Below are 13,269 nucleotides of genomic sequence, written 5' to 3'. Positions count from 1 at the left end.
CTCCCACTTGGTAATCCAAGAGAACTGCTGAAGGCAAGGCAGCTTTATTTGTATAGCACATTTCAGCAACAGGGCAATTCAAAGTTGCGACGAGGTGCAAAAGAACATTAAGACATAATTAAAACATTATAATTATAAAAACATTAAAGATTAGAAAATAAAAACAAAATGAAAAAAAAAGCTAGGATAGAAGCTAAAATAGAAATATAACACACAAGAGTAAAAGCTCTAGTGCAGTATAAGATCATTTTCTGGTTTGATAAAAGGCAGCAGCAAACAGGAAAGTTTTAAGCTTTGATTGCGGAAGCCTGTGCTCAAGTTATTGTTCATGTTGGTACTGATGGTTGGCACTGCCCATGAAACCGGCACTCATTGGAGAGAATACATGAACATGGATATGATAAAAGATACGCTGCATTTTATCACTTCATAAATTATAATTCTCTTAGCAATAGGCCTAGGTAATTATTAATAAATAATACTATTATAATAAATTATAAATTTAACTTGTTATATTTTTAGACAAGCAGTTTATATTTCAATCTTAAAAACATGGTATTCAAGATTTATATTTCCCTTCTAAAATGATGCCTTTGAATGAATATATATATATTCAAAGGCATCATTTGGCATGATGCCAAGAGCTGCTCAATAAATTGAGCATCTATTGCTCAAGTTATTGTTCATGTTGGTACTGTAGGTTGGCACTGCCCATGAAACCGGCACACTTATTGGTGAGAATACATGAACATGAACATGACATGATAAAAGATACGCTGCATTTTATCACTTCATAAATTATAATTATCTTTATAGCAATAGGCCTAGGCAATTATTATTATTGCTTGTCTTCAAAGGCATCATTTTAGAAGGGAATTATAAATCTTGAATAACATATTATATAATATTATATATAAATATATATATATATTATAAATTTAACTTGTTATATTATATATATATATATATATATATGTATACTTGTTAGACAAGCAGTTTATATTTCAATCTTAAAAACATGGTATTTAAGATTTACATTTCCCTTCTAAAATTATGCCTTTGAATGAATATATATATATATATATATAAATATATATATATATATATTATTATTATTTGTGGTAATAGTAATATAATCATATGTAATATATGTATTATATATGTAATAAAATATAATAAGTTCAATTGCAATTCTATTTATTTATTTATTTATTAGTGGTAATAGTAGATATTCATTTACCCCACATTAATAATGGCATTGCCCATCACAAATTACAAGCCCCCCCACACACACGCACAATTTTTAACAGTTTATTCAGAGTTTAGAGTAAATTAGAAACAGCAGAACTGCTTACTATATTATATAGAACTATTATTACATTATTATAACTATTTTAACCTGATATAAAACAGAAGAGCAACCTTTCGTATTTACGAACTTGAGACCAAAACGATGAATTAATTGTCAAAATTTGAACTTATTAGCCTAATTATCTGCTCTGATATGTCAGATATACTTGCAACAGTAAGTCACCTGAGATACTTCTATTTTGAAAGACTAGCCTGTATAAATGTCTCCTTCATCCAGTCTGTAGTTATCTGGTTTTGTAAATAAAGCTGATTTATTATTTATTTATTTGAGAGGTAGAAGGATGGAGTTGGTTAGGTGGGGGTGGGATGGGGGTTACATATGTCACCTCACTCTGGTTCTATAGTACATCCCAACTCTCACACCTCCTGCTCTTGTAACCCCCCCCCAACCCACCACACACATATTCACAGACGTGCACACACACGTCTCCCTCCACCCTATCCCGCCTCTTGCATGTGCCCTCCTCCCTTAAGCCCCTCCTGTATCTCCTGCTCTCCTGTCCTCTATTTTTCCTCTTGATGACAAAATGAATTTGCATATCTTTCCCAGGGAGGGCTCATTAGAATGCATAAACCGGCCGCCTCCTCGCCTCATGAGCAGGCTATAGCTTTCTGCCGTGGCATCTCCTGATGCAAAATGAGACACAGACAGGCAGCATCACAGGCAGACATGTGGCCTGAGTCTGGGTTGTGATTGGCATTTGGAATCAGTTCCCCCTTCCCATTCTTAATTCAAGGATAAGAATAAACTCTGTCAGCCATTTTTCTTTGTTTCTATATTAACTGCTAAGAAGAAGCATATTCATTAGATACCCATTACCTCATTAAATGCATATAGAAACAATTAATTATTTCTTAAGCACGTATGGTTATAATATTACCCTCAGAGGGCATATGATTATGTTTTGCAAATCATAATGAACTTGGACATATTCTTTATTTTAGCACCCCACCCCCCACCACCATATTTAAACACACAGACAATCCTTTAAAGACAGATAATTCCATTACCTCCACTTTGGGCAAAATAAGCAAGTCATCTTGAGAAAGGCCCCTTTCACAGTCTGAAATCCTCATCCTGAAATATTTGCAGGCTGGCCAGCTCAATGGACGCCCTTTTCTCCTCTGTTTATATGTGACTGTTTTACCTATGGTGGCGTTAAGCGGAGGTCACAAGGTCACAAACATCAGTATTCTACTGGAAATGTGAATATAAACAGAAAAATACATATGCACAGTTCTTGTATAATATGTAAGTTATAACCCCTAGTTATGTTCAATTACACTAGTGCACAGCATATTGTATGTACAGTATATATTGGCAGGAGATTAAGGACACAGTTAATGGGAAAGTTCAGTTAAATAAATTCGAATCTTTGTCTGATGGTGGCGCTAGAGCAAGGTCACATTGTCATCAAACTCATTACAGTAGGTTTCTTTGAATAGCACAAGTGTGCACAGCAAATTTCACATCTATGTAACTTTAGAAGATCTGTCGTCGAGCAGACAAACAAGCAAAAACACAATCAGATGACCTCTTGACATCTCGACAGAGCTAATAAGCCGAATTGGTCAACTGTACAACAGCAGCACAAGACAATGTGGTTTTAGAGTGTTGCTGAATTTGTATAAGATAATCGGGTGGAAAAACTGTGAAAACCTTATGAGATACGCTGTAGCAGGCTATATATTCTGTATTATAATCTGAATTAAATTATCATAAAAGGAGGATATTGTTAGTGTTAAGTAAAATATTAGTTATTAATCTGGTCTAACACAATGCCATTGCATAACAAATTAAAATAACATAAAACAGCCTTAAAAGCCCTTATCTTTTTATATATAATATGGCTGGCAACAGTGGGTTGCATTAAAATGAATGGATTCTCACTATTGTCTTTTTCCAATGTAAGTATATTGTAATTTTGAGCTTTAACCAGTTAATTGCACAGAGCAATGTGTCTGGGGTTGGGAGTGAAAAGCCCTCTGCTATGAGGCTATCATATTGTACAGACTTATTATATCTATTGGACCTGCAATTAGCAAGTTTGAATATATTATTGCAAAACAACAGGCCTGCAAGCAACATTTCACTCAGTCTAATTGTAAAAACAAATTGTCAAATTCCTTCCCTCTAACATAATAATAATAATAATAAACTGATTTATCCACTAACTTTGGCTTAAACAGTACAGTAGCTCTTTGATCTCCATCAGTTTTAATTGGGGATGAGCACATTATCATTTTTCAATCAGCTGCTGTACATGAAGCCAATAAAAATGACACCAAAAAAAACATATTGTGCTGAGAAAAATAAAATTGATCAATCTCAAGGCCTATAGACATTTATCATGAGTTGATGCTTATTGATAAATTAGCCTAGGGACTATTATGGACTACAGGCTTATAAACAAACATACAGCACTAAATAAGTGTGTACTGTAATTATTATGTATGCATGTAAAGACTAAAAACACTGCGTGTTATAGTCAGCGTAGTGAGGTTTTCTCAATAATCGGTTGAAAATTAAAATCACTGTTTACAGTGTAATTAACAAATAGTTTTGTCAAATTCCTTCCTTCTAACTATAAACTGCTTTATCCACTAACTTTGGCTTAAACTGTACAGTAGCTCTTTGATCCCCATACGTTTTAATTGGGGATGAGCACACTATCATCTTTCAATCAGCTATACTGTATATGAAGCCTATAAATATCAGACCAAAAAGCATATTGTGCTGAGAAAAATAAAATCTCAAGGCCTAGTAGGCCCATATATTTAATGCATTTATCATGATTTGATGCCTATTGATATATTAGCCTAATAGGGACTATACAGGCTTATAAGCAAACATACAGCACTGAATAAGTAGACTGCAATCATTATGTATGCATGTAAAGACTAAAAACACTGTGTGGTATAGTCAGTGTAGTGAGGTTTTCTCAATAATTGGTTGAAAATTAAAATCACTGTTTACAGTGTAATTAACAAATTCAAAGTATTGTCAAATTCCTTCCTTCTAACTATAAACTGCTTTATCCACTAACTTTGGCTTAAACTGTATAGCAGCTCTTTGATCTACATACGTTTTAATTGGGGATGAGCACACTATCATCTTTCAATCAGCTATACTGTATATGAAGCCTATAAATATCAGACCAAAAAGCATATTGTGCTGAGAAAAATAAAATGTAATGATTTGAATAAAATCATGATTTGATGCCTATTGATGTAATAGCCTAATAGGGACTACAGGCTTATAAGCAAACCTACAGCACTGAATAAGTATGCTGTAATCATTATGTATGCATGTAAAGACTAATAACACTGTGTGGTATAGTCAGCATAGTGAGGTTTTCTCAATAATTGGGCTGAAAATTAAAATCACACTTTATACTGTAATTAAGCTGCAGACTATTAACTGCATTGTTTTCATTCTAACTCAGAGCCAAATCCTTTAAAATGTCATATCCAGTGCATGTGGGGGGGTGAGGAAACATCTGCTATATCGTTTAAACGTGAATACTCTATGTTCACTTTATGCATTTTCAAAGTCATAATTTCGCAAATAAAGCTCAGGTGTATTGAGGATGCATTGGACAATAGGAGCTGGTTGATGAAGAGGAGGACAGCATGTCTAACAACCATCGCATAACATTTTATACAGCCTGCCTAGTTCACTGACTGCAAGCCGCTCCACGTTGTCTCATTCATTTAACTTGCCTACTGTAACACTGTGCTCAACGTAGTGAATTCAATACTATGGCAAACACACTACACTACTACCAGCTCCAGCATGCTGGGACACGAAGAATTTTTGTATACACGCGCCTCGGAAAACTTCAGTGACGTTTCACAAAAGGCAGCCAATCAGAGCTCTTCTTCTATTAGGACAATGAAAAGCCGCCGGCCAATCAGAGGAGCGCCAGACCGGGCGCTGACCAATAGGAAGAGAGCTCCGCCGAGAGTAATGTTAGAGAGCTGAAGACTGAAGAGACACTGCGTATCGCCTATGTTCCCTCACACACAGCCATTGCAGAGCATTGAGATCCAGCGATAGTCCCACTGGTAAGTATCACACACGACATATTTTAAGTACTGTAATGATGATAACATTTATAAATATCTTACTTATATGTTTGCTATGGTTGAAGACAAAACATCTTATTGCTTGTGAATGATTTTAATGCTTTTAAGGTAAAAAAAACAACAAAATAACGGGATGTTAAAGCAGGTAACGTTATCCTGCACTGGGAGTAGTGGAACCAGACCGCTATATGGAGAAAAAAAGGGAAGAAATTAATATTAACCTTGAGTGAATTCGACGAAAATTGTTCATTTTGGTAAATAGGAATAATTTTGTATAATAATGTTGTGTCATATAGTACAAAATGGATACGATGAAACGGTAGAAAATCACGTAAAAAAAAAAAAAATGTGTAGCTTGGACAACACTGGTTAGCGACAATGGTGTAGAAGACTGTCTGCTATAGCCATTGCAGTGCATTTGCCTGTCATGTAAAGGTTTCTCATAAAAACGTTAAAATTTATAAAAACATAAGAAAAAGAAACACCGCCTCAAGATGAATACAGTCATATATTTAGTTTGCTATAATACAAAAGAGAAAACGGTGAAAAAATTACCTCACTGATCTGCGCTTTTCTACTGTAATGGCTGACTGTATTCGCATAGGAAAGAGCAGAGCAGCGAGGCTGTGTAGTGACAGAGAGGCGCAGTTCACTTCAACTTTTTCTAACCGTGTTTTCTCGCCAAACAAACCCGTAACTATAAAATGTAACGACGGCAAAAGAAAGTTCAACATCTCATGATTCCAACGACACCATTGTGGTATTTTTCCGACGCTTATAAAGGGTTTTAATCGCGGGTTGAAATGAAGTGGTCGCACCTCGTCTGCGGTCGCTCTGCCCTCTATTGGGGCTGTGCGTTGACACAAAGAGAAGGAGCCATATTCTCCATGTTAGTGGATGAAGACGAGCGGCCATTAGGAGGCTCATAGAAACCAAGGCAGTAGCTACCGCTCATAGACACAGCACAGACCCAATGTATTACTATACAAACCGGCTAGTGCAATAGGAATCCATCGGGGGAAATATTTTGTCTATTTCGCCGGCTTTCCAGACGTATTTGTCGTGTTGCAAAGCGAACTGCAGGGCGGGAGGAGACATTTGAGGGGGACTTTCTTTCATGAAGAAGGCATTCTCACAAAATGGAAGAAGAAATATTGCCGTCGTTGTTGACCTCCTTTTCCTACAACGAAAGCCTATGCGCCATTACTATACTCCGGTCGACACACACAGCTTTAACTGGGACTTACAGTCGCGTTTAACAGGGAAAAACATACAGAAAATGAAGAGTTTTAAAACACATTTTACAAATCTTTTGGAATTATTTACAGAATAAGAAGACTGATAAGAGAAGATTGTTTAATCACATTTTAAGTGTTATGTGCCAATAAATACACATTTAATGTGCAAGTTGTGTCTTTTTTGTGTCAAAGTTATTTCTTTTATGAAACATGAATATAAATTGAAATAACATTTTTTTCCCACATGGATAATTTCTTTATTGCAGATTTTTTTTTTTTTTGTGCAAAAACAAAAAAAGGATCATTTTGTCTCCTCAACAAGGTTTATGTTATGCAGGAAGTTTTGCAGATTCATGTGGAAGTAGCGGATAAAGCGCATCTCTGTTATGGAAAATATATATATTTATGAGTGTTTTTATGTGATTTTTATGCTTTTCGCCAGTTTTTTAAACAACAAAAATGGGAGTTGACCACTTAGTTTTATTTAAAGGCCACGGCACAGATCACACCAATAAATAAAGTGATTTTCAGCGCAGTAGTCTGTGCTGTTGTAACGGGTCTTAACTTAGTGCAGTTTGACAGCAGGGAGGGCGGGTCTCTAAAGTAGTGCCATCAATACTAGTGGTCAATGGAGGGAAATAAAAAAGACATGCCCATAGTATAGTAGGAGGAACATGGTAGGTGGGTATATCTTACATGCTATTTATTATTTATATTTAGAATTATGGTTTTAATTGATCATTTTTTTTTTTTTTTTTTTTTTAAAGCTTTTAGAATTTATATTTTTGATAATTTTTTTTTTTTTTCTCACTTTGTCTTCCCCAAAGTAGACCATGCAAATGAAATTCATATTTGAATACCTAATGCACTTGCACAGCTAACCTAAAACATTTGCTTTTTAGATTGACTGCCGTCAAGATGGTGAAAGAACCAGGAAAGCCGAGGGGCAAGATGTCCTCCTATGCCTATTTTGTCCAGACCTGTCGGGAGGAGCACAAGAAGAAGCACCCCGAAGCTTCGGTCAACTTCTCTGAGTTCTCCAAGAAGTGCTCTGAGCGGTGGAAGGTAGGATGGATGGATGGATGGATGGATGATGGTGATCCACTTGTAGTCTGCTTCTTAAACTCCACATCTCATTCTTGAGAGAGGGCCTACATGCCACTCTTCATTAGTGTACATCAAGATAATTCTTAGGTACACTATGTTGCCCACATTGTGCAATAAGTAAGATACTTCAGCACCCTCCCAAACTTAAAGGGAATCTGAGTCAAAAAAGGAATACTTATGTACGAAGACGGTACAATCAGCAAGTTACCTCTCTATTTTCAGATGATGTCTGCCAAGGAGAAGGGCAAATTTGAGGACCTGGCCAGGTCGGACAAGGTACGCTATGAGAGGGAGATGATGAGCTACATACCACCCAGGGGATCCAAGACGAAGAAGTTCAAGGACCCTAATGCCCCCAAGAGACCCCCGTAAGTACTGCAAGTCAACACTTCATGATTTTACAGCCTCTTGAAAGAGAAAAAAAAACCAATCTGAGCAGCATGTTGTAAAGACACAATATGAAGCATGTTTTACTGTGTAAATGACAAGCTTGTCTCTTGTTTTTTTTTCCAGATCTGCCTTCTTCGTCTTTTGCGCGGAGTATCGCCCCAAGGTGAAAGGCGAGGCCCCTGGTCTGACCATTGGAGAAGTTGCCAAGAGGCTGGGTGAGATGTGGAACGGCACCGCTTCAGAGGACAAGCAGCCCTTTGAGAAGAAGGCAGCTAAATTGAAGGAGAAGTATGAGAAGGTAATGACAACCAGTTTTTTTTTTTTACAAATGATAATTCACGTTGAGCTGCTCTCCCTTTTGAGCTTTATTTAGGAATGACTGTACTTAAGGTCTCGGCATTAATTCAATATCTTTTCATTCCTCCACCGCAGGACGTCGCAGCATACCGCGCTAAGGGCAAACCAGGCGCCGCACCAACAGCAGCAGCACCAAGCAAAGCCCCGGCCAAGGTAGAGAAGAAGGATGACGACGATGACGACGATGATGACGAGGAGGACGACGACTTCGATGATGACGACGACTAGTAGCTGGGGAGTTACACATGTAGTGGTCATTTTCTTGTTTATAAAGCATTTAACCCCCTTGTACACACTTCACTTACTGAAAGAAAATACGTTAGTATCCAAGGGGTAGGAAAAAAAACAACAAAAAAGGCTGTGTATATCAGTTGTTTTTATGCTGTACAGTTTTTTTCTCCTTTTTTGTATAGTTGACACTACACAAGTATTGTGTCTGTATCTTTCTGCCAGTCTTATTTTTTTTCAGTGATAGTTCCTAGACCACTATCCTGCCTGGTACAGTGTAAAGGGTTGGGCTTACAGTATTTACCCTAGCTAGAGGTGCACAGCACATAAAAAAACGTTCTGAGTTTAGATCTGAGTGTCTCTTCTTTTTTTTCCCTGTGTTTTTATTTCAAATGACATGTTATCAAAATTGACGTATCACAGTTGTTTTACTGATCTTTATGTACCACTGTAATAGCAAGAATAAGAAAAAAAACCCGCCTTGTTTATTGTTGAAAGTTAAATTGCTTCTGATGTCAATAAACATTTTTTTTTAATAAATCTGTTTTGAAGTGTGTGAACATTAATACACAATTCCTCTGTGTAAAAACTTCAATATGGTCCACCAAAACAAACCTTTTTTTCTGCACTGGAATACTAGCACCGCCAAAATGAATGCAAACATAAAGTCTATATGACTGATTATTATTTCCATCTTTCTGGAGTCGAGTTAGTGTGCTAACTCTACTCTGTAAAGTAAATTATGATGCTGGGGGACAATTGAATAGAATGGGGGAAACAGCCTAACAACTCAGGCCTTCGATATGCTGTTCCTATGAAGAATGACTCATCACCAAAACTGTTTACGTGTCGAGTGTTTTTAGCCGACTGCAGATGTATGCAAACAAGCAGCAGCTCCTTGTCTTAGTGGAGATACACTGAAAGTTGTAGCATGATTGCTCCGCATGCCTACATGCATCACTGACTGTCCCTGTTTTATTTAGATACAGCTGCTTCATCTCTCACGTACTCCTATCCAGGGTAAAAAAAAAAAAAAAAAGACCATTTATATAAGAAGGATTATGTGCTTTGAAAAACCCAGTGACATAAGAATATGGCTGATGCAGTCCAAACCTAAAAGGCACACACACGCTGTACATTGTGGGTGTCAACAACACAGTTTCCCTCATGGGAGAGATCTTATTCAGACGGGGGTTACCAGCTCTCAGCCTGAGCATACACAAGTATTCATTGAAATGAGCCAAGCAGCACGGACATGCCTCTGATCTGTGATGTAAATTACAAGGATGTATTTCCCTCTGTGCTGCATATCTGCTCAGTCGGAGCACTGATGTCAGTCTTGGCCTACTAAATGAGCCTAGGTATCAAGTAGTAGGCGATGGCGGACAGGCAGACACAGGGCAGCAGCTGACCTCTGCACTGCTCTGATAAAGCCCAGCCGGTCCCTGAAGGTGACACAGCCCTCTTGCTATCCCCGATCACTCCTCACACTCAGTGAGGAAGCTTTGCTTTTCCCTGTTAAATCTGAATCCGGCGGATGATGCCAACCTTGAGTCATATCACGGATGTGTTGTCTGTGCACTGGAGGCAAACATACACAGCACACCAAACATGTGACAGCTGCTGTCACTGCTGATTATTATTTCCCCCACTGTTCCTGTGTGTGCAATGTGCAGCACGGCCTGGCTGCAACAGATTGAGGTTTTATAACGGTGAATGTTTACACTCCCATCCTCTGAATGGGCCAACAGATTGTGCTTTTCTATACAGCACTGGATGAAGCAGGAGAAAGGGGGAAACTATGCTCGAACAGTTGCAGCGCCTCGTGGCTGCACTCAGCTGTTGATCAGTGAGTATGTGTGGGCCTGTGCAGGCCACAAGTTGCGCATACAGTATAGCAGCTTTAGCTGCACAGCGCCTCTGCCTGTTAATCCCAGCCACCTGGCGTCCCACTGCAGCCAATCAGTGGTCTGGGGTGACACCTAGTGGTCACCGTCCTGTAACTGCATCAAAAACTGGCACTAAAAGCCATTAATTGATGAGATCAGAGGTGTTTCCAAATGAACTATAGCCAATTTTCAATCAATATTTAACTGGAATACTAGGTTAAATACTATTCACCTACTTCCAAGATAAGTTGTTCTTTATACTAAAAGTGTTGCTGGAGTTTTGACCTCTTCATCTTAAAGTATCAATACTACATTATAAAAAATAACCCATTATAAGATACCAAAAAGACGTTTATTCAAGTGTGCTATCATTATACCTAATTTAAACTTAAAATAAGAGAGTATACTTTCAGTTTACGTTTTATGTACTTATCAGAGATATACTTAACAAAAGTATACATAAGTATACTTGGCTCATACTGACATGTATACAGACAAGTCTAAGTATACTTGGCTCATACTGACAAGTATGCAGAAAAGTCTAAGTATACTTGGCTCATACTGACAAGTATGCAGAAAAGTCTAAGTATACTTGGCTCATACTGACAAGTATACAGAAAAGTCTAAGTATACTTGGCTTATAGACTTACTTGTACTTAATCCTTTGATCGAGATATACTTAAGAAAAGTATAATTAAGTATTCTTGATTTATAGGCCTACAGAAAGGTATACTTGGCTTGTAGTTGTGTTTACTTTTTGATAGAGTAGCCAAGTATGCAGAAAAGTCTAAGTATACTTGGCTTATACTGACAAGTATACAGAAAAGTCTAAGTATACTTGGCTCATACTGACAAGTATGCAGAAAAGTCTAAGTTAATCTTTAAATCAAGATATATTTAAGAAAAGTATAATTAAGTATTCTTACCTTATAGGCCTACAGAAAGTTATACTTAGTTTGTAGTTGTGCTTACTTTTTGTGTGAGTTCTGCCAGAGTATAAACTCAATGATATTACTGGATTATTATTGATGTATCAATGTATAGTCAGCATTTTAATGTCGTAGCAGGTGGAGCTTTATACTTTACCTTATAAAAGGTAAAATGTGTAAAATTTCAAAGTAACTATAGCTGTCAAATAAATGTGGTGAAGTAAAAAGCACAATATTAGGTATTTGGTGTCAGTTCATGAAGGTCAGTTCATGAAGTGTAGGAGATTAGAGCTGCAACGATTAATCGATTAGTTGTCACCTAATAAATTAATTACCAACATTTTTGATGATTGATCAATCAGTTTCAATGATCCCAATTGTTTTAATGTATAATGTTAGTCGTCATAGTAGCCATTTCATTGTAGTGAGACCATTTTTTGAACCTAAAAAAGCAATACAGAAAGACTGAGAGCCTTACTGCATTATATTCCATTATATATATTTTTTACATTTTGAATTGTCATCTAGCCTGAACTTTGTGTTTTCCTTTACATAAATGAAGACATTTCCTTGATGCAGAAAAAGCAGAAATTGGAGTATAAAAATTCACCAGAATACAGGAAATGAAGCGTTTGATGCTCAAAATTTCCTGGGGGAAAACCCACAGGCCCCCACCTGATATGTGTCTCCCCCAATGTTGAAACAATTGCCACATTCCCATTGGGAGCTGAGCCTCCCTAAAGGTCTGATCCTCAAGCTGAGAAGCACCCGATTCTGCGTGGAGAAGTCTGCTTCAGCAACATTTATTATCCTTAGATGTCCCACCGGCATTTTATCACCACCTGCAGGTGAACTTTACAGTTCATACAAAGCAGTAACATTTCTTTATCCTGAATCATTAAACGTGCTGTGTTTTCACTGTGTTCCTGCTTCAGAGGGTGTTAGTTTGATTTTTGTCAACAGAGCAACACAATTATTTAGTCTTCGCATTCCTCATAACCCCATGTTGTCTGTCACAACTCAAGATCATAACATTCATTCATCTTTTCTCATTCCCAGGTCGTCAAATACCAACGTTTCTATGTTAGATACTGACACACATGGCACCATTTAGCGTCAGCATGAGATGCATTGAACTTTCCATTAACAAAAATGTAAACCCATCCGCGTCAATATTAAATGCTCAGGGAGAGTGGTGACGTAGCTTTAAGAGCGGGTGGAAGGGGAGGTGGATTGGTCCAACAAATACAATGCTGTCATCCAGGAGGCCGCTGTTCGTGTCCCGTGCGTCACGTTACAATAAGTTGTTCGTTCGTGTCCTGTGTTCACAATGTTCAGTTTCATTTTCACTGTACAAACTTAGTAATTTTAAGCCCAACCATGTTGTTTTTTTCTAAACCTAACGAAGTGGTTTTGCTGCCTAAACCTAAACAAGTGGTTTTGTTTACTTCACAACATAAACCACATGTTTACTGCGACCAAAAAGTGATACAGAGGGTTTGTTAAACACATGCTTACTGTGACCGAAAAGAGTGACGCCGAGGGGTCAGACAAAGCGTCAGTATATGACAAATTGGGATGAGAATGTGTTGGCTCATCCAGACCCAGCAACTCCCTCCTCTACTGCTGTTTCCACCACCTGACCTTCCTCACCCACTGACCTTCCTCACC

The 13,269-nt window shown here is 37.6% G+C and overlaps 1 protein-coding gene across 1 annotated transcript; it reads left to right on the top strand.

Moving 5' to 3' along the window:
- Positions 1 to 5,303: 5,303 nt before the first annotated feature.
- On the top strand, positions 5,304 to 9,320 carry LOC119475873 (high mobility group protein B1-like). Its single transcript, XM_037748954.1, has 5 exons — positions 5,304 to 5,439; positions 7,601 to 7,763; positions 8,028 to 8,173; positions 8,319 to 8,493; positions 8,628 to 9,320. The coding sequence occupies exons 2-5, from the start codon at positions 7,617 to 7,619 to the stop codon at positions 8,778 to 8,780; spliced, it is 621 nt and encodes a 206-aa protein (XP_037604882.1). The 5' UTR covers positions 5,304 to 5,439; positions 7,601 to 7,616; the 3' UTR covers positions 8,781 to 9,320.
- Positions 9,321 to 13,269: the final 3,949 nt, after the last annotated feature.

The sequence above is a fragment of the Sebastes umbrosus genome, chromosome 17 (genome assembly GCF_015220745.1).
Source record: "Sebastes umbrosus isolate fSebUmb1 chromosome 17, fSebUmb1.pri, whole genome shotgun sequence".
In the NCBI taxonomy this organism is placed as follows: Eukaryota; Metazoa; Chordata; class Actinopteri; order Perciformes; family Sebastidae; genus Sebastes; species Sebastes umbrosus.
Note: the sequence above shows the minus strand (reverse complement) of the source record. Positions and strands in the feature narration are given on the sequence as shown.

Bases quoted from the DNA above. Each gene is read 5' to 3' on its own strand.
- LOC119475873 (XM_037748954.1), top strand. From the start codon at position 7,617: ATGGTGAAAGAACCAGGAAAGCCGAGGGGCAAGATGTCCTCCTATGCC. The intron at 8,174-8,318 runs GTAAGTACTGCA...TTTTTTTTCCAG, and splicing joins AATGCCCCCAAGAGACCCCC to ATCTGCCTTCTTCGTCTTTT. The intron at 8,494-8,627 runs GTAATGACAACC...CCTCCACCGCAG, and splicing joins TGAAGGAGAAGTATGAGAAG to GACGTCGCAGCATACCGCGC.